Genomic DNA, 18,186 nt, shown 5'->3' with positions numbered 1-18,186 from the left:
TTTATCGCGTAAGTGATTCGGTTTAGTAACCTAACTCCAAATATTCTGACGTTGGGAAGAATCATATTATAATAGGGGATTGTAAAAAAGAAAGAGGTCACGTGAAAGTGTTTTCAGTACTGCCAGATAACTTTAAAAAGAAGGCTGGACATATTTAAAACGTCCTACTACACCCCCTCCCCCGCCCATAATCGTTTTTTTTTGGTGGGACAAGGCCTAACTGAAAACTTTATTTTGTGGATTTGGGCGCTGCAGATAATTAAACGTTTTAATTTAAAACTGAAGGTGAGTTTTTCTTTTACTACGTGCAATATGAAGTACGTTTGCATTACATTGATGTTTATTTTTTATAAATAAACGTCCAACTAAAGGAGCGTCTGCTCAAAGGTTCAAAGCAGCTGCACCACGTGACGAAACACTTTTTAGTGCCTTCCCCCCTATTTGTTTCCCCTCCTAATCTTTTTTACAATCCCCTATTAAGCCCGCTTTGTGGATTGTGGTACACTTCTCTCGAAGAAAATTATTATACACTTCTACTAATACGTCTTATAACAATCTTAAAAAAAGAAAATAATAATACGCCGCTCCACATAAGTTGCGGTTTATACATTTCAAATTTTCAAGATTTTTAGAGCAATAATAATAATAAAAATAAACGTGTTTAATTCAGGCTCGTTTTCGAATAAACATTTTTTTGAGGAGTGGAGTGTAGGGAGGCAGACGCGCTCTCCTGGAGGGTAATTTGGGGTGTGATTATGACCAGTATATATATATATATATATATATATATATATAAAGCAGCATTATTAATGTGAAACCATGTCTCGAATTGGGCCACTGGAACAGCGGGAGAGGTAGCTAACAAACCACCACACCACCAAGTAGTGCTCAGTTCTTGACATCGACAGGGATGTCCGGAGAGAGAGAGAGAGAGAGAGAAAAAGGAATTTTTCTGGAAATTTCTCCAGAACGTAGGAAAACAATGTAATAAAATTTATTCTAGGCCGCCAGTGCAAGGACCTTTAGGGGGTCTTTTCTTAAGTATGTATCTCCTAGTTAAGAAGAAACGGAACGGGACTTCCCCCGCGCACGAGGCAGTGGTTCCGGCGTGGGCGACTGTTCCGTGATGCATAACAGGAAAGGTCGACTTGAGAATGGAGCTATTTTAGTCCAAATGATATGCAATACAAGTGGTTTGCGTGCTTGGTGACCCACTGAAATATTAAGATGGTTTGAGGAATCTGTGTTAGGATGGCCAAGTCTTGACCTAAGAGAGGATGTACAGTTAGAGGAGTCTCTAACCCTTCATATTACGATTTATGGTTAATTTTGTTTCGATAAAAAACGAATCATGGTAGGTTTTCTTTAACTAATTAAATATTATTTTCAATAGGACACCGCCCGTTGAATAAATTAACTCTTTAAGTACATAAATATATACGTAACGGTTATAACACAATACGCTTCGTATCAATAATTTGGCGTGAAATAGGATTTGGGTTTTATTTATTATAATAAAAAAAAGGTGGTAACTTAAGGCAAGATCCCATTGTTTCATGGTAAACGCCTAATCATTGGTTCCGCTTATTCAAAACAGAATTTTAAAACCCGCTGTTCCGATTGCTCGTGAGACTGTGTATCCTCATGATGATACAGACCATTCCTACAACCCATAACGCCCATGCACCTTCCACAAGACACCCAATTACATAAATGTCAATCTTTACTCTACAAGACGTAGGATGACTTCGTCGACATAGTTCATCATTACGCATGGGCCTCTATTCCTTATTGTTTCAACCCAGTAGCCCAATGAAACAAACCCTTAATAGAAACGCCTGATTTATCATGGTATCGTGTATGTCTTGTGTATATATTTACTCTAGGAAAAAAAAAAGGTTTTTTTGGGGATGTAATTTCTTTCCCATTGTCTTGCAATGACGCATCTTCTTTCCCCGCTCCAAGTTTCAATTCTGCAGAGAAACTTAACTAGGTGGAACGAAAAGAGAATGATATTTAGGTCTAAACGGTATACTGATTTTTTCGTCGGGTTTTTAGGAGGATAGGATATGTCTTTGCCAACTCATCTGAAGAATATGATCGAAGAAATATGAATTTTTTTTACCATTTGAGAAAGAGAGAGAGAGAAATATAGACAGGAAACGTATCCGATATAAGTTAAAATATGCATGCCCTCTCGTCTCGAGCGACTCTTTCATCTGCATAAGAGATGTCATAGCTTCCTCATTCCGTTTTGCATCATTTATGGAAAGTACTTTAATAGAAGTCATTTAAAGGATCAAATTAGCCTTAACTCCTCATACCTATTTCGAATTTTGAAATTATCATGATTTTGTTCGGTCTTCAAGGCTCATAATTCTCGGTTTTGTAAAAAGGCGGCGCAAGCATGTCTTGGATTCATTTATATTTTGGGATGTAAACAATCAGGTTCGCGATCAGTTGGAATTCGATGAATGCAGTCAGGACTAACGATTGGGGTTCATAGAAATCACCGCATTGCAAGTTTAATATACATAAATGTAGGGAGAGGTGCGTCATTACAGGTCCAGGTACCCAAATAAACAAGCTTAAAATCCTCATGAAGACATATTTAACTAAATATAACCAACCATATTAGATCCGTCCTGGAATAAACTTCTCTTCTCTAACCAAAATACAATCCCATTCCTAATGAAGCCCATGCGTGCACCCACTGAACTTTTCAAATTCAATCACTATACGATCTTTTCAAATCAAGATTAAAAACCTAACTAAAATACATGAAATGTCTGTTGTTCCGTTATAATTAAATTTAACAATAACTACATCCCTAAAAAACACACAATAATCAAAATTGAACTTTGATTAAGTCGTACTAGTAACCCATCATAGACATAAACCCTCTTGTGAATTAAATTGTACAATTGTAGGCCTACAAAGTCGGAAAATTGAAAAAACCACGGTCGCGTAATTGAAATAAGTGACCAAAAAAATAAGGAGAAGTTTTCAATGTTATTTTCGTTAATTATTTTGTCTTTTAGAAGGAAAAATATGTATTTTTTATTTTAGAATAATAAAAAAATGCGTCGGTTTATATTGGGGAAATAAACTTTTCCGAATAAGTTCCTTATGATGGGATGGGAGATTTCCGTTTGAAAGGGTAACAAGTGGGCTGAGACGACACGCTAACCGCCTATTCGCGTTGAACGCTTCAATAAAGCCAAAGTAATGAGTTACGAAGCGACTAATTCCAAAATCAGCTTTGACTGTATTAATCAATAAATGTCGAATAAACTTTAGGCCTGGCGTACTTCACCCGCGAGAATTACTTAAAAGATGTAACCCTTCTTTTTTTTCAAGGAATTTTTAAAGGTCGTGGAGAAAAAATTACGCAAATACCAAAAATAAGTAATTAGCAGTCGTATAGGTGCATGGAGGTAAATGGAAATACCTGGCGTAACTTAAAATAAAAGCGTTCGTTGTATTTCGGAATGTTCACTTCTCTTGAAAGTAATTAACATTAAGAGCAATTAAGTTGCGAAACCGATAGACACTCTTCATGATACAGAGGTAAATAGCCCACTTCAGGGGCATGTACTTAAAATAGATTTTGAATGGTTTAAAAGTTCAATTAAACTTTGGTTTATGGTCAGGTCTTCTTCTAACACAAGTAGTTGCGAGAAAGGGTTAGAAATAATGTTACTTAACGCTAATGGCAGATCACTAGCATTGATAGCGTTAATGTTTATTGAGAAATAACTCGGGATGACACGACTTGGTAATCAAAATCAAAGCCTCCTCAGCTGCCCCGTCATCGAAATTTATGTAGATAAAAAGATACATGTTGGGTTTGATTTTAATAGGGATAACAACACCTGCCCTTCGTGAGGGTGAAATCACGAAATCTAGCTGCTCTACAGTACACCGTCTACGAAATTATAAACTTTAAAAAGGGCATAAAAAATTTGAAAATTTGATGGGAGAGAGAATGAGAAGGGTGATACACGTACCTAACAATTTGGAATTACATATATTTAAGGTTGTTGAAATTCAACTTTCGTTTAAAACAAATTATCTAATGGGAGTTTTTTTTCAGTAATTTTCCGTATCAATTCGATAGAAAATTGAGAAAATTAACAATTATTGTATACCTAGGTGTAATTTGAAATTTTATAATTTGATTATTTTTTAAAGGGGAGTGTAAACCGAATTAAAAATTATATATTTTTTATCTTAGATATTAATTATGTTTATCATAATTTATAAAGTTGAATTTCTAGTCGGATTACCTTCCCTTTAATTATATTCCCCCCCTCCCAAAAAAAAGATGTTAATTACGGCATAAATTTCGTCCTTATTTCAATTTACATAAAAAATATAATTAAAATTTACATAACTCTATATTTATGCGTCAGATTTGAGACAGATAAGTTGGGGGCAATAACTATAAATACATCATAAATACTTTTAGCCCTTAAGACATTTTCCATCTCATTTGAAACCGCTTCTAAAAATGTTTAAATTTGATCAGGAAAAATCTGCCTCCCGTTGAATAAACGCGTTCATAATTCTTTCAAATTTTACGATGAGATTTTACCATATTCAAAGCTAAACCCCAGCCATAAATAATGGCTATGAAATTAACACGAGACGTCCTTTTAACTCATGGTAAAGTTTCCAGAAACGCTAACAATTCAGACTATTTCATTTAATGTTGTAATAAAAAATTAAATGTAGGACAATCAATGTATACGCCCGAATATGATGATTTGAAATTATAACAAGTGGTTTTTCTTTCTGGTTATATTTTTTTATATACATAATATAACCATGAACTTGATTCGAGAGTAATTTAAGCCTCTTTTTTTGGAATAAATTGGGTCGACACTTTTAAAAGCATATACATAGTTTTGAGACTAGAAGGATTGATACCATTTACACAGCAGGATGAGGCCAGGCAGTAGTAATAAGTATCGTGGCATCCTGGTGTAAATGGTATCAATACTCCTAGTTAGAGTTATTATTTGTATCTTAATTATAACCTTAATAATAATTAGCGGATGGTATCTGAACCCAAAGACATTAGATACGGCTTCAAGGTTATCAGTCCCCCAAATTTGTTCCGTATTTTTTGAAGCCACATCTAGCGTCTTTGTTGTCAACATATCATCTATGTTCAGTCATAAGATAAGTTGGTCAACACACCGGACACTATCATAACCATACCCCACAAACACGGAGCGCCTCCATCAACTGATATATTTTGCTTACGAAATGCATGCAAGTTCATTAAAATTACGGAACAAAGAACTCTAGTCGCCTCAAGTACCACGACCATGAAATCACAAGTAACAAGTCAAGGTTTTGTTAAGGTCTACATAATTCCCCACTATACTAATCGTAATAAAAACTAACTATGGATTTCAATACCTGGTGGTTTGTTTAGCATGGACACACGCGACAGTGATTGAAGAGTGGTGGTTCCACAAACCCAGTATACTTAACTTTACCAAAAGAAAATGTTTACCACCTTTGGTTGTCGCCGGTTCCGGCCGACCTCTTCGAACTTATTTACGATTGTGACAATTCTTTTAACAGCACGGATCACCGCTCTAACGACTCTCGCGTCCATTGTTTAGGCTGACTGACCTAGTGCGTGTTCCGCCAGTCTGGCCACAAAGGGTCGTCTAACCCTCCATCAAGAAGCCCCTGTGTAATTTCCCATCTAGATACCGAGAAACCTACTACCCCATTCTCTTAAAAACATGTAATTAGATTCGTGTGAATTGGAATAGACCTAGCTCTACTTATCGTGCAAATTGATTGACAAATAACGTGTCTTCCATAGCATACCAGTGAGTGATTTAAGTAAGACATTAAGGTCTATACGAAATAATTTCACGAGACTTTGTATTACGGAGAAGTTCAAATAAAGGATAAAACTTGTTTTAAACTTTTTTTTTCTTCTTCTTGTTGATTCAAAAGAAATTGAAGATAAATTCTTTACCGACCTCTGCTAGACTTTACAGGAACCTTATCTCTTAATTTTAATCATATTCTTGCGTGTTTTAATTAAATAAAGTTAAGTCATATTTTATGTATATAATTGTACTTTGGATATATATTTTTATAACCTATTTATTTTACCTGAAACGGGAGTTTAAAGATGTCACTGAAGTGGAGGGTCAATATTGTTTTTACACAATATATATTAGTCCATTACATAAAGAACAGGGTTCAAATTGAATTAAAGCCCGTTAAAGGGTTGAAAATACACTACCTTTCAAGATTAGGCTAATGTCACTTATAATTACCGTACACTACATAAATTTGTTTAAAAATACACTATTTTTAACATAAATCTTTCGTTTCTCATAAAAAATAATTAAAATAAACGAAATAAAATATTTTACGATGCTTATAGACGACACAGTAAAAGCCGAAACAAATACGGATACTCGAATATGGTTAATTAACCACATTTTATAGTTAGTTTTCTGCGTTTCAAAACAGTATCTTGGGTAATTTGTCACTCAAACACAAGTTTTCCACGTGATAATTTCGTGAAGTTAAGGGTTCGATCAACCCTTTCACCCCGAAAATGTAAGATATACATAAACATTACAATTCCGTTGACCCCGTGTCAGTTTAAAACAAAACACGAAACCAATAAATCCGTGCAGGTGAAAAACATCAATCGCCAAAACAAAAACAAAATAAATAAAAGATGATAGGTTTCTACCAAGTATCGTATCGTGCACAAATAAACAAATGACTTGTATCAATCATATGTAAAGTAGCATCCAACTCATAGTCAAATTTAAGTATAAAAGGACCGAACCGAACTTCCAAAAACAACAACAATTCTACAACTCAACCCACTAACAATAAAATCCAGTAAGTACCTTGTAACTTTGGTATAAATCTACCATTGAAATGTTTACTGAACCTTTATCGAACATTTCCTTCAGAAATGATGCGTTTTATTTGCCTCGCTCTGGTCCTTACGGTTGTCACCGGACTCCAATTGACCTCGAATCTACAAGACCATTGGTCAAAGTTCAAGGCAGCCCACAACAAAGAGTATACTTCGGCAGAGGAGGAGCAAAGAAAGGAAATTTTCAAACAGAATGTCGAGAAAGTTTTGAGTCATAATTTGAACGCTGACCTCGGTGAATTCACTCATAAACTTGCCATCAACGAATTCGCCGATTTGGTAAGACTATGATTTATGAGAAAACTCTCAATCATGTACCAATTTAACTTGAAAAAACCTCCATCAGTCCAACGAAGAATTCAAAGCCAAGTACTTGGGTTTGAAACCGGATAACAGAAACCGTTCCGCCACCGATACCCCTTACGTTAGTTCCCGGGCTGCTCCAGCGTCACGTGATTGGTCATCCTATATGGGTCCAGTCAAAAACCAAGTAAAACCCCAGAGTCCCAATATTGATTTTGGCAGTCAGTACAAAATTGTTTTTGAAACTAGGGTTCATGCGGTTCATGTTGGACTTTCGCCTCAACCGGTGCTCTTGAAGGTCACATTGCCATCTACAACGGACAAAGAACGACTCTCTCCGAACAGAACTTGCTCGATTGCGCCAGTACTGAGGAATATGGATCGTAAGTTCACGATGGCATTTTTATAAACACCAAATCCACTTTAAAAATAAACTAAACACTCAGATACGGATGCGAAGGAGGCCTTCCAATTGGCGCCTTGCAATACATCGTTGACAATGGCGGAGTTAACTCGGACAATTGCTACCGATACGAAATGAGGCAGGGATCCTGCCGTTACAGGCAATCTTGCAAAGCGGCTAGTACACGTGGTGCCGCTGAGGTATGAAAGGTTCTGTTAGGTCACTCAAAAGGTCATTAAATAAACTGTCCCATTTCTTATAGATTCCACGAGGTAGCGAAGCCGCCCTTCTCGACGTTGTTGGTAACAAGGGTCCAGTTGCCATTGGTATTGACGCCGGTCAAAGTGACTTCCAAATGATGGGATATGGTATTTACAACAACCCACGTTGCAGTCAAACTCCGAACCACGCTGTAGTCGCGGTTGGATATGGTACTGAGAATGGTATGCCCTATTGGCTCGTCAAGAACAGGTAAGTGATTCAAACATTTTACTAATTAAAATTAGCAGCTTAATCTAATAAATTTTAATTATATCTAGTTGGGGAACTTCCTGGGGTAACCGTGGCTACTTCAAACTCGCTAGGGGTCGCAACGCTTGTGGTGTTGCAAATTTGGCTGCCTATCCAATCGTCTAAATGAAATATAACTGATTCTTTTGTAATCTTTTAATTACCAATAAAATCTGAATTTGCTTATATCTCGTATTACTAATTTCCATTAGTATAAGCTTAAAAATTATGAAATTAGTTAATGAATTAAACACGTGTTAAACGAAAGCCGCCCTTGACGTACAAAAGACACGTATCAAATCTACCTTAAAACAATGGGCACAATCGATTAATCAGAACAGGTGAAGTAGATAAATTTCCGACACTCAATATCAAATTGAAAGATACGACGCTTGTAAGACGTGGAAAGAAATATGACATATCCATATCAATCAAGTCTTCTTAAACTAGATCTAGTAACGAAGGAAAATGGTATAAATAGGGACGGTAGAGAGCCCATAAGATCACAATTCGTGTGACTTTATTCACTCGTGGTAAGTAAACTGTTCTTGTAAAGTACTTGTCCCGACTGGACTCTATTTGACGACGAGACATTGATTTGGTGATACAGATGTTGCGTTTCACTTGCTTCGCTTTGATTGTGGCTCTCGCCGCCGGACTTGAGTTGTCCGCCAACCTCCACGACCACTGGACCAAGTTCAAGGCCGCCCACAACAAGGAGTACACCTCCGAAGAAGAAGCCCAAAGGAAGGAGATCTTCAAACAGAATGTCGAGAAGATTTTACACCACAATCTCCAAGCCGATCTCGGTGAACACAGCCACAAGCTCCAAATCAACGAGTTCGCTGACTTGGTACAATACTCAAAATTTATATTCTTCTCTCCGAAACCGATGTAATCTTTAAGTACTTATCGTAGACCCACGAAGAATTCAAATCCAAGTACTTGGGCTTGAACGTCGCCGCCATCAACCGTACTAGCTCTCGCTCCACCCCATACGTCAGCTCCCGCGCTGCCCCAGCTTCTCGTGACTGGACCTCTTACATGGGACCAGTTAAAAACCAAGTAACGTTCTTTCAAAACCCCTAAATTGTTCCACGGTGAACTTAAACAAATACTTTTCAAGGGTCAATGCGGTTCTTGCTGGACTTTCGCTTCCACCGGAGCTCTTGAAGGACACGTCGCCATCTACAGCGGACAACGCGTGACTCTTTCTGAGCAAAACTTGCTCGATTGCGCCAGCACCCCCAAATACTACTCCAACGGGTAGGAGGACTAATGAACTCTCTCTCTCAAGAGATGGAAACTTAAAATTTTCTTGGGTCTTAGATGCGATGGTGGTCTTCCCATCGGAGCTTTGCAATACATCGCCGACAACGGTGGAGTCTCCTCCGACACTTGCTACCGTTACGAAGAGAAGCAAGGATCATGCCGTTACAACTCCAGATGCCGTTCCGCTACCAGCCGTGGTGCCGCTGAGGTATTTATCCTCCTTGTTTAGACTAACAATTCGAACAAAATGCCTGAGGAGTAAATTCGGTTTCAGGTTCCTTACGGAAACGAGAAAGCCTTGGAAGAAATTGTCGGAAACACCGGACCAGTTGCCATCGGTATTGATGCCGGTCAACCAGACTTCCAGTTCGCTGGTAATGTTTCCATTGTCTTTTACTAAGACAACTACTTTCGGAAATCTAAAACTATTTTTCAATTTACAGGCAGCAACATTTACTACAATCCCCGTTGCAGTACTACTCCAAACCACGCTGTCGTAGCTGTCGGTTATGGTACCGAAAACGGACAAGCCTACTGGCTCGTCAAGAACAGGTTCGTCCTACCTAAAAATACCTTAAACTTTGTCAGATAACTAACAATCTTCCTTAATTCCATAGTTGGGGAACTAGCTGGGGTAGCAAAGGATACTTCAAGCTCGCTAAGGGACGTAACCATTGCGGTGTCGCTAACTTGGCTGCCTACCCAATTGTTTAAATTGTTCAAAGTGAAAAATAATATATTTTACTTGAGATAAAATAAAAAATAAAATTATTTGAAAAGCAATATATATGACTATCTTTTGTTGACAATGCATTGTGGTACGCCACCCACAAACCTAAAGAAATAAGCTTACACCATCTTTCTCAAAGACAAGGAGGAAGTTGGAACCAATTACGATAGGCGTTGAGCGTATTGGATTGCATCAAAATAACCTCACAAAAAATCTGCTTTTACATGGGAATTTTGGGGAAACCACAAAAATATTTATGCCTGGCATTTTTTTTAAATAAATATTGGCCAGAATATTGAAGAGTTGTCATAGGAGACCAAACGGTTCTAAAGCGGGCTACATAAGTTAACCATAACCAAGACAACAAGACTATCCTATTATCATGATGGTCCAACTAAGAGGGTCCATTCAAAAAAAATAACAATAATCAGACCAAACCCACAATGCTCTAGACAACAAAGTCTTGAAGATTCCCATCACACGCCAGATTAGAAAATTAGAATGGTCAGCATATATGACCAGGATAGGTGTTACTATTAATGTGACCTTGAAAACAGCCCTAAAATTTGTGTAAGACGATCTTGAAAATGCGAATACGACTGGGCATTGACGTAATTCGGGGTCCGTCATAACGTGAAATCAATACACCTCCTGTCAATTCCACGTTTAATCAAATTGAAATGAACACTTTTAGATTAGTTAGCTGTCCTTGAAATAGGTATAAAAACTGCGAAAACCGTTTTAGGGTATCTCACAAAACGCTTGTGAGATTACAACAATGCTGCGTTTTACCGTATTGGCTTTAATCCTATCAGTTGCCGCTGGTTTGGAACTATCGGCTTCCCTCCACGACCACTGGACCAAGTTCAAATCTACTCACAACAAGGAGTACAGCTCTGAAGAGGAGCAACAGAGGAAAGAAATTTTCAAACAAAATGTCGAGAAAGTTTTAAACCATAACTTGAATGCAGATCTCGGTGAACATAGCCATAGACTGTCCATCAATGAATTCGCCGACATGGTAAGTAAGGATAACCTAAAGAAGCTCAACTTTCGGCGGAAAGGTAAAAGCCCAATTCCTTTTACAGACCCACGAAGAGTTCAAAAGCAAAATGTTGGGTTTGAGACTGGATCTAGCGAACTTCACTAACTCTGGTTTGTCCGTTAGTCCAGCGGAACTTAGCGCCGTGGATATTCCAGAGTCAAAGGACTGGACATCCTACATGGGACCAATCAAAAACCAGGTATTTTTTTTTTAAAAACTATCCCCCATCTGTTTACGAAACTTTACCTGACCCTATTTAAGGGTGAATGTGGTTCTTGTTGGACCTTTGCCACGACTGGTGCCATCGAAGGTCACTGGGCCATTTACAAGGGCGAAAAGGTCACCCTCTCTGAGCAAAATTTACTCGATTGCAGTACGTCAAGGAAATACCGTAATTACGGCTGTGACGGAGGTCTTCCCATGAACGCTATGAACTACATCATGGACAATGGGGGAATCGACAGTGATACCTGCTATAAATACGAAGAGAAAGTTGGAACTTGTCGCTATAAATCCAGTTGCCGAGCAGCTACCATCTCTAACTTCGCCCTCGTTAGATTCGAAAGTGTTTTGCGCAACGTTGTAGGTCTTAAGGGACCAGTCACCATTGGAATTGACGCTGGACAAGACGATTTTCAACTTTTGGGGGATGGAATCTACGACACCCCTAGTTGCAGTCAAACCCCAAACCATGCCGTAGTCGCAGTTGGATACGGTAAGTACTGAAGTACCTCTATAATGTTTTAAGATAAACCGTAACTGGCTTCTAAAACGTTTCACAGGTAGCGAAAATGGTCAAGACTATTGGATCGTTAAAAACAGGTATTTCTTTTTCAACTTGTTAATGAACTGTAACGAGTAATATTTCACTAACTGTCTTGTATTTTAAAGCTGGGGTACCTCATGGGGTAACAAAGGATACTTCCGTATGGCTAGAGGTTCAAACCTCTGTGGAATCGCTAACCTCGCTTCTTACCCAGTCATATAAATATTTCTGTAAATTTACTTGGAAAAATAAATATTTCATTCTTATAACCTTGATGAATCTAATTAATAATAATCAAAGTATTGTCAATATGCAAATATAAATCAAATTCAGAAAATATAACATAAGACAAGGCATCGAGTTGAAACAAAAGGAGACGTTCATCAATTACACCAGTTGGCATATCGGTCACACTTTGATTAACCTTGAAGAAAGCTACTTAAACAGCAAACCCACGAACATTCAACCACAGTCTCCCAACCTGAGACTCAACCGTAAGTTTGCGTAGACAAACTTGGTTCAGTACTTGAAAAAACTTAATCAACCCCATCTTTCTAGATGTTGCGATTCGCCGTTTTCGCCTTGTTCCTGGCAGTGGCTTCCAGTTTGGAACTTTCAGCTTCAATTCACGATCACTGGACGAAGTTCAAGTCTGCCCACAACAAGGAGTACACATCCGAAGAGGAGCAACAAAGAAAGGAGATCTTCAAGCAAAATGTTGAAAAGATTTTGAGCCACAACCTTAACGCTGATCTTGGAGAACACAGTCATAGATTGGCCATAAACGAATTCGCCGATATGGTATAACTTAGGGCCTTAAGTTGAGAATCTATTGGTTGAGAAAGGAACACGGAATTTACGGTCTAAATGTCTTTCAGACTCACGAAGAATTCAAGAACAGCATGTTGGGACTAAGGCCCGATTTGGCCAACATTACTGCTGAAGCTGACGACTCTGAATACGACATCGACATTCGCGCTTCTCCTGCCTCCAAGGATTGGACATCGTACATGGGACCAGTCAAAAACCAAGTAAATGCAATCCTAATTACTATACATCCACGAAATAAAAATGAAGTCAATTGCAATTTGAACAGGGTCAATGCGGTTCTTGTTGGACTTTCGCAACTACTGGAGCCCTCGAAGGACATTGGGCCATATACAAGGGTGAAAAGGTCACCCTCTCCGAACAGGTAAACTTTATTACGTCCTAAATGGGTGATGGTTTACTAATACACTTTATCAGAATTTAGTAGATTGTTCGGACAGTTCCTACAACAATCACGGATGTAACGGAGGACTTCCCATGAACGCCATGAAGTACATCCTGAAAAACGGAGGAATCGATAGCGATACTTGCTACAAGTACGAGATGAGGGAAGGTACTTGTCGTTACCAACCAAGCTGCAGCAAGGCCACTATCTCCAACTACAAGATCGTACCATACGGACGGGAAAGCTTCCTTCAAGAAGCTGTTGGTAATGAAGGACCAGTAACTGTAGGCATCGATGCCGGACAGTCAGACTTCCAACTCTTAGGTTCCGGTATTTACGATTCTGCAAAATGTACCACCACTCCAAATCACGCTGTGGTTGTCGTGGGTTATGGAAGCGAGGGTGGCAAGGATTACTGGATTGTTAAGAACAGGTGTGTACTTAACCACGAATATGATTTTAAGACATGGTTAATTTAACATAAATCGTCTTCATTTCAGTTGGGGAACATCCTGGGGCAACCGCGGATACTTCAAGCTCGCAAAGGGCAAGAACCGTTGCGCCGTTGCTAACTTAGCCAGTTATCCAATTGTGTAAAATATTCACAATACATTAAAATAAAAACTAATATTTTGTTCCTATTTCAAAAATAAATTAATATTATTTCGTGCTGCATAAATTAATTATTAATTACTCCTACAAACACAACCATAAATTTTTACAGAGCACAATGCCCCAAAATACATAACTCACAGGCTCTACATAAACCTAAGCATTATGTTTATGATTTACAACAAGTTCTATAAACAACAATAACTTCAAATAAATAAGCCTAAAACATTAATATTCGTCTGAGTGAAATTGATAAATTTGGACACCTTAACAAAATAAACACGCAATCGATCTGTGTATTGTTTTTCGGCATTTCCGGGTTAAATTAAAAGTATATAACGTACACCGACCGCTCTGTAAAATTATCATAAACCAAGAAACACTTAGAAAAAATGTTGAAACTAGTATGCTTCGCGCTTTTGGTGTCAGTAACGGTCAGTTTCCAGTTATCAGCCAAACTAGAAAGCCATTGGGAAAAGTTTAAATCCACCCATAAGAAATCTTACAGCGGCGCCGAAGAAGAAGCCAAGAAAGAAATCTTTCGAAAGAACGTCGAACAGATTCTAAGTCATAACCTCGAGCATGATTTGAAAGAAAGGTCCCATACCATGGGCATCAATGAATTTTCTGATATGGTTAGTTCCCTATATATAAAATTGGCACTACCTCATTTATTAAAATTATATCTCGTTTTTAATCATTCAGACCCACGAGGAATTCAAAAGTAAAATGTTGGGGTTAAAAATCCCGCATAATCGTACCATCGCGAGTGGCCCAGTTAGAGGACCACCACCTGGAGGTGTTAGCGCCCCTCAATCCCGCGATTGGCGTCAATATCTAACCCCAATCAAAAACCAGGTAACTGACCAAGCAACAAATAAGTTTAAAACTATAGGGTTAAATTGTAAAAACACGATTTACATTTTACAGGGAAGTTGCGGTTCATGTTGGACATTTTCGGTATTTAAAAATAAACCCCAATTAAAACCTAACAATTGAGCTAATTGGTCCTTTTTGACGTTAGGTAACCGGCGCGTTAGAAGGACACGTCAACATTCAAACCGGGCAACAAGTAGTTCTATCCGAACAAAATTTGCTAGATTGTAGCTCCGAGTATGGTAAGTACAAAGAGATATCCTCAACTTCCAAGTTCTTAAGGAAAAATATGTCCTCAACAGGTAACAATGGTTGTAGTGGTGGTTATCCGGACTACGCATTCCAATATATTCAACAAAATGGCGGGGTAGACACTGAGGATTGCTACATGTACGAAGGAAGTGTAAGTCACCATTAAATTTGTCTAGAGCTCAAATGAGACACTTTCACTTCCGTCACCCTCCATTACAGGAAAACCAATGTAGATACGATTCGAGTTGCATCGGTGCCACTATCTCGGGTTTCCAAGTCGTTTCTCCTTACGAAGACGCTTTGATGGAAGCCGTTGGTAACAGGTAAATAGACCAAAATAAAAACAGTCATATTTCATACGCCTAATACTGGGACGCATTTTAGGGGACCAGTGGCAGTAGGAATGGACGCCGGTCAACCAGACTTTATGCAGTACTCGGGAGGTATTTACGATACCCCATCTTGTAGTAGCACCCATCTGAACCACGCTGTCGTGGTGGTAAGTTTCAGAAATGATCGGTAACGTGAAAACTGATCAAGTTCATAAATGGTACATAACCATTAATAGGTGGGTTACGGAGACGATGATGGTGAGCCCTATTGGCTTTTGAGAAACAGGTAAGATTTTGAAACTCAATGTGCACTGAATACTGTAGTTGTTGGTACTGAATGAATTAAAAATATCTTTGTAGTTGGGGAACGTCTTGGGGTGAACAAGGTTACTTCAGGGTAAGTACTTTAAGAGTACTAAATATTTAAAGACTTGCTAAGTTCCAATATATTTTTACAGATTGCTCGTGGCGATAACCGTTGCGGACTTGCCAACACCGCCAGCTATCCTATCCTTTAAAATTTACACTTAGTCTGTCTAAACCTTCTATTTTTGTACCAATTTTGTTTTTCAAAATAAAATTTGCTTAGGAAAACCAAACTGATTATTAATATCCACATATCAATAAAAGAGGCCAACGTAAATCAAAATAGGGTATGATTGAACGATTTAAAACAAAAGGGACCATCACGAATCTAGCTGGCATAGACCAAAATCACGTGCACAACAAACGAGCAAGACCATTGAAGAATTGATTTACGTAAAGTCGTTCGACTCAAATTTTTCCGCAACAGGTGTCTGTCAACGTATTTCGATGATTTAGTAGCTTAAAACAAAGGCTTATTAATGGATGGTGAGATGGATTACGGTGCTAACCAGTCAGTCACCAAAATAGGGTTAAATCCCAATTCAATACTCGGGTATAAATAGGGAGGTGATGTTCGTGTAACATTCACTCTCTCTTCTTGAAAATATGTTGAGATTCGCCTGCTTCACCTTGTTGGTGGCTGTTGTCGCCAGCATCGAGCTTTCCGCCAAGCTCGAAAACCACTGGGAGAAATTCAAGTCTACTCACAAGAAGGCTTATTCTCCCGAAGAGGAGCAGGCCAAGAAGGAGGTCTTCAAGAAGAATGTCGAACAGATTCTCGCCCATAACTTGGACCACGATTTGGGAGAACACAGCCATACCCTCGGTATCAACGAGTTCTCTGACATGGTAAGCGAGACTCTGTGAAGCACTTTTTCCAAGTTTATTAAGTACATGGTTAAATACGTTCGTAGACCCACGAGGAATTCAAGAGCAAGTTCTTGGGTCTCTCCGTCCCAACCAACGCCACCGTCCAACCAGCTCCAGCCAACGCCGGTTTAACCGCCCCCGCTTCCGCCGATTGGAGGGCTTACTTGCAACCCATCAAGAACCAAGGATCTTGCGGATCTTGCTGGACTTTCTCCGTAAAAAAATCTTTCTTCTTAAAATGACATAAAGCCTAAGCCTAACATTCCCTGGGTTACCATAAGGTCACCGGCGCTTTGGAAGGACACGTCGCCATTTACTCCGGACAACGCGTCGCTTTGTCTGAGCAAAACTTGCTCGATTGCGCTGGACAATGGGGTAACCAAGGATGCAACGGTGGATTCCCAGACTACGCTTTCCAATACATCATCGATAACCGTGGTGTTGATCAAGCTTACTGCTATCCCTACCAAGGAAGGGTAATGATTCAAAACCATACTTTTCTTCGCCATTGGTAACTGTTATCCCATAATGAATATATTCTAACAGGAAGGTGGATGCCGTTACCAAGCTGGATGTGTCGGAGCTAGAATGTCCGGATTCGTCAATGTTCCCCGTTCCGAGGCTGGTACGAGTCTTAACATGATCTTAACATTTGAAGAAACTATTCAGTAAAGGTGTTGATAATTTAAACAGCTTTGATGGACGCCGTTGCCACCCGCGGACCAGTCGCTGTTGGTATGGATGCTGGACAACCAGATCTTATGCAATACTCCGGTGGTATCTACGATAACCCAAGGTAATGCCTTTTTCCCTAAAATTTCTCGCAACAGGGGTACTTAATCTTTTAAAATCAACTCATTAGGTGCAGCAACACCGCCCTCAACCACGCCGTCGTCGTTGTAGGATACGGTTAGTATTTACGACTACATTTAAATACTATATAAAAATCTTCGTCTTTACTGAATACAGGTAGCGAAAATGGTCGCCCATACTGGCTCGTCAGAAACAGTTGGGGAACCAGCTGGGGTATCCAAGGATACTTCAAGGTAAATACTTATAACTTTCCAACCATCAAAAACGACTTCTAACCTACTTAAAATTTGATCCTTACAGGTCGCTCGTACCGGAAACAGGTGCGGTCTCATCAACACCGCTAGCTACCCAGTCTTGTAAAAGAAACCCATACTTGTATCTTATTCCCCAAAAAAAATTTAAATAATAAAATAACATAACATCATTATAAAAAAACCATACAGTTGTCCCTGAGTATTTAATTTAAACCTTTTCGTTCCTCACGTTTCGCAATTACTTAAAAAAAAAGCACCGAATCTAATCAGCACCGAGTTTTGGAGGGAGATACGGAGATAGTAACTTAAATTACCCAATTGTTGTTGGGTTTTGGGTAAATTGACCATAAAGCGAATTTGCATTAAAAACCACGTACAGACTTAAGTCGTGACCGATTAAGGATATTACCATATGGGTGCCATGAAAAAGGTTCTAAGAAAAAGGGTGCTAAATAATCATGACACCATGATCTATTTTAAAACTTGGCAGAGGATGTATAAAGCTAAACTCGGGTTGTAGACGTAAAAACAATATCGAGGTGCAATAACAATTCTCTGCCGCATATCCGTAAACTAGTGGCTTCACAAACTCAGCTTAGGCCTACAACTTGCAATGAGGTAGATATCTACAA

General features: G+C 38.8%; 8 protein-coding genes and 1 pseudogene across 13 annotated transcripts in view; 8 read left to right on the top strand and 1 right to left on the bottom strand.

Moving 5' to 3' along the window:
• The window catches only part of LOC149717963 (CUB and sushi domain-containing protein 1), a 49,851-nt gene that overhangs the window by 22,002 nt on the left and 9,663 nt on the right, over positions 1–18,186 (bottom strand). Inside the window, exon 1 of one of the 5 annotated variants that reach the window (XM_089841775.1) lies at positions 5,528–5,666. The exons of the other annotated variants lie outside the window; for them this stretch is intronic. The gene's annotated coding sequence lies outside the window, so the exon portion shown is untranslated. Of the gene's footprint in view, positions 1–5,527; positions 5,667–18,186 lie in introns of those variants that run through there. 5 annotated transcript variants of the gene reach the window in all.
• LOC149717971 (cathepsin K-like) lies at positions 6,974–8,399 on the top strand. The gene is made up of 6 exons (XM_089836791.1): positions 6,974–7,216; positions 7,284–7,427; positions 7,490–7,623; positions 7,687–7,843; positions 7,906–8,114; positions 8,183–8,399. Exons 1-6 carry the CDS (start codon positions 6,974–6,976, stop codon positions 8,277–8,279), a joined length of 984 nt encoding a protein of 327 aa, XP_089692917.1. The 3' UTR covers positions 8,280–8,399.
• On the top strand, positions 8,505–9,423 carry LOC149717970 (procathepsin L pseudogene; annotated as a pseudogene). Its single transcript, XR_016366163.1, has 3 exons — positions 8,505–9,006; positions 9,072–9,218; positions 9,280–9,423. The product of XR_016366163.1 is annotated as a procathepsin L pseudogene (transcript).
• Positions 9,488–10,111, top strand: LOC149717969 (uncharacterized). Its single transcript, XM_089836773.1, has 4 exons — positions 9,488–9,633; positions 9,700–9,799; positions 9,869–9,977; positions 10,043–10,111. Exons 1-3 carry the CDS (start codon positions 9,488–9,490, stop codon positions 9,923–9,925), a joined length of 303 nt encoding a protein of 100 aa, XP_089692899.1. The 3' UTR covers positions 9,926–9,977; positions 10,043–10,111.
• Positions 10,934–12,235, top strand: LOC149717968 (cathepsin S-like). Its single transcript, XM_089836765.1, has 5 exons — positions 10,934–11,176; positions 11,244–11,314; positions 11,356–11,915; positions 11,983–12,022; positions 12,092–12,235. Exons 1-5 carry the CDS (start codon positions 10,934–10,936, stop codon positions 12,186–12,188), a joined length of 1,011 nt encoding a protein of 336 aa, XP_089692891.1. The 3' UTR covers positions 12,189–12,235.
• LOC149717967 (cathepsin L-like peptidase) lies at positions 12,234–13,858 on the top strand. The gene is made up of 6 exons (XM_089834589.1): positions 12,234–12,460; positions 12,525–12,767; positions 12,845–12,997; positions 13,063–13,158; positions 13,212–13,612; positions 13,680–13,858. The coding sequence occupies exons 2-6, from the start codon at positions 12,525–12,527 to the stop codon at positions 13,774–13,776; spliced, it is 990 nt and encodes a 329-aa protein (XP_089690715.1). The 5' UTR covers positions 12,234–12,460; the 3' UTR covers positions 13,777–13,858.
• Positions 14,184–15,180, top strand: LOC149717966 (procathepsin L-like). The gene is made up of 5 exons (XM_089836754.1): positions 14,184–14,426; positions 14,497–14,649; positions 14,722–14,751; positions 14,816–14,909; positions 14,970–15,180. Exons 1-5 carry the CDS (start codon positions 14,184–14,186, stop codon positions 15,083–15,085), a joined length of 636 nt encoding a protein of 211 aa, XP_089692880.1. The 3' UTR covers positions 15,086–15,180.
• Positions 15,103–15,769, top strand: LOC149717965 (crustapain-like). The gene is made up of 5 exons (XM_089836743.1): positions 15,103–15,242; positions 15,304–15,418; positions 15,488–15,537; positions 15,612–15,648; positions 15,710–15,769. The coding sequence occupies exons 1-5, from the start codon at positions 15,103–15,105 to the stop codon at positions 15,767–15,769; spliced, it is 402 nt and encodes a 133-aa protein (XP_089692869.1).
• Positions 16,224–17,660, top strand: LOC149717964 (procathepsin L-like). Its single transcript, XM_089836736.1, has 8 exons — positions 16,224–16,466; positions 16,532–16,702; positions 16,769–16,963; positions 17,034–17,112; positions 17,181–17,283; positions 17,350–17,396; positions 17,457–17,533; positions 17,601–17,660. The coding sequence occupies exons 1-8, from the start codon at positions 16,224–16,226 to the stop codon at positions 17,658–17,660; spliced, it is 975 nt and encodes a 324-aa protein (XP_089692862.1).

The sequence above is a fragment of the Phalangium opilio genome, unplaced genomic scaffold (genome assembly GCF_054372755.1).
Source record: "Phalangium opilio isolate 3A_F unplaced genomic scaffold, DU_Popi_V2 ptg000003l_1, whole genome shotgun sequence".
Classification (NCBI taxonomy): Eukaryota; Metazoa; Arthropoda; class Arachnida; order Opiliones; family Phalangiidae; genus Phalangium; species Phalangium opilio.
Note: the sequence above shows the minus strand (reverse complement) of the source record. Positions and strands in the feature narration are given on the sequence as shown.

Excerpts from the sequence above, each read along its gene's own strand:
- LOC149717965 (XM_089836743.1), top strand. The coding sequence starts at position 15,103 with ATGAGACACTTTCACTTCCGTCACCCTCCATTACAGGAAAACCAATGT. Across the intron at positions 15,538-15,611 it reads TATTGGCTTTTGAGAAACAG|TTGGGGAACGTCTTGGGGTG; the intron begins GTAAGATTTTGA and ends ATATCTTTGTAG. Across the intron at positions 15,649-15,709 it reads GTGAACAAGGTTACTTCAGG|ATTGCTCGTGGCGATAACCG; the intron begins GTAAGTACTTTA and ends ATATTTTTACAG.
- LOC149717971 (XM_089836791.1), top strand. The coding sequence starts at position 6,974 with ATGATGCGTTTTATTTGCCTCGCTCTGGTCCTTACGGTTGTCACCGGA. Across the intron at positions 7,217-7,283 it reads TCAACGAATTCGCCGATTTG|TCCAACGAAGAATTCAAAGC; the intron begins GTAAGACTATGA and ends AACCTCCATCAG. Across the intron at positions 7,624-7,686 it reads AGTACTGAGGAATATGGATC|ATACGGATGCGAAGGAGGCC; the intron begins GTAAGTTCACGA and ends CTAAACACTCAG.
- LOC149717968 (XM_089836765.1), top strand. The coding sequence starts at position 10,934 with ATGCTGCGTTTTACCGTATTGGCTTTAATCCTATCAGTTGCCGCTGGT. Across the intron at positions 11,916-11,982 it reads CGTAGTCGCAGTTGGATACG|GTAGCGAAAATGGTCAAGAC; the intron begins GTAAGTACTGAA and ends AACGTTTCACAG. Across the intron at positions 12,023-12,091 it reads TATTGGATCGTTAAAAACAG|CTGGGGTACCTCATGGGGTA; the intron begins GTATTTCTTTTT and ends TGTATTTTAAAG.
- LOC149717967 (XM_089834589.1), top strand. The coding sequence starts at position 12,525 with ATGTTGCGATTCGCCGTTTTCGCCTTGTTCCTGGCAGTGGCTTCCAGT. Across the intron at positions 13,159-13,211 it reads AGGTCACCCTCTCCGAACAG|AATTTAGTAGATTGTTCGGA; the intron begins GTAAACTTTATT and ends ACACTTTATCAG. Across the intron at positions 13,613-13,679 it reads TACTGGATTGTTAAGAACAG|TTGGGGAACATCCTGGGGCA; the intron begins GTGTGTACTTAA and ends TCTTCATTTCAG.
- LOC149717964 (XM_089836736.1), top strand. The coding sequence starts at position 16,224 with ATGTTGAGATTCGCCTGCTTCACCTTGTTGGTGGCTGTTGTCGCCAGC. Across the intron at positions 17,113-17,180 it reads TGTTCCCCGTTCCGAGGCTG|CTTTGATGGACGCCGTTGCC; the intron begins GTACGAGTCTTA and ends TAATTTAAACAG. Across the intron at positions 17,397-17,456 it reads CGTCGTCGTTGTAGGATACG|GTAGCGAAAATGGTCGCCCA; the intron begins GTTAGTATTTAC and ends TACTGAATACAG.
- LOC149717966 (XM_089836754.1), top strand. The coding sequence starts at position 14,184 with ATGTTGAAACTAGTATGCTTCGCGCTTTTGGTGTCAGTAACGGTCAGT. Across the intron at positions 14,650-14,721 it reads TAACCCCAATCAAAAACCAG|GGAAGTTGCGGTTCATGTTG; the intron begins GTAACTGACCAA and ends TACATTTTACAG. Across the intron at positions 14,752-14,815 it reads GTTCATGTTGGACATTTTCG|GTAACCGGCGCGTTAGAAGG; the intron begins GTATTTAAAAAT and ends TTTTGACGTTAG.
- LOC149717969 (XM_089836773.1), top strand. The coding sequence starts at position 9,488 with ATGGTGGTCTTCCCATCGGAGCTTTGCAATACATCGCCGACAACGGTG. Across the intron at positions 9,634-9,699 it reads CCAGCCGTGGTGCCGCTGAG|GTTCCTTACGGAAACGAGAA; the intron begins GTATTTATCCTC and ends ATTCGGTTTCAG. Across the intron at positions 9,800-9,868 it reads ACCAGACTTCCAGTTCGCTG|GCAGCAACATTTACTACAAT; the intron begins GTAATGTTTCCA and ends TTCAATTTACAG.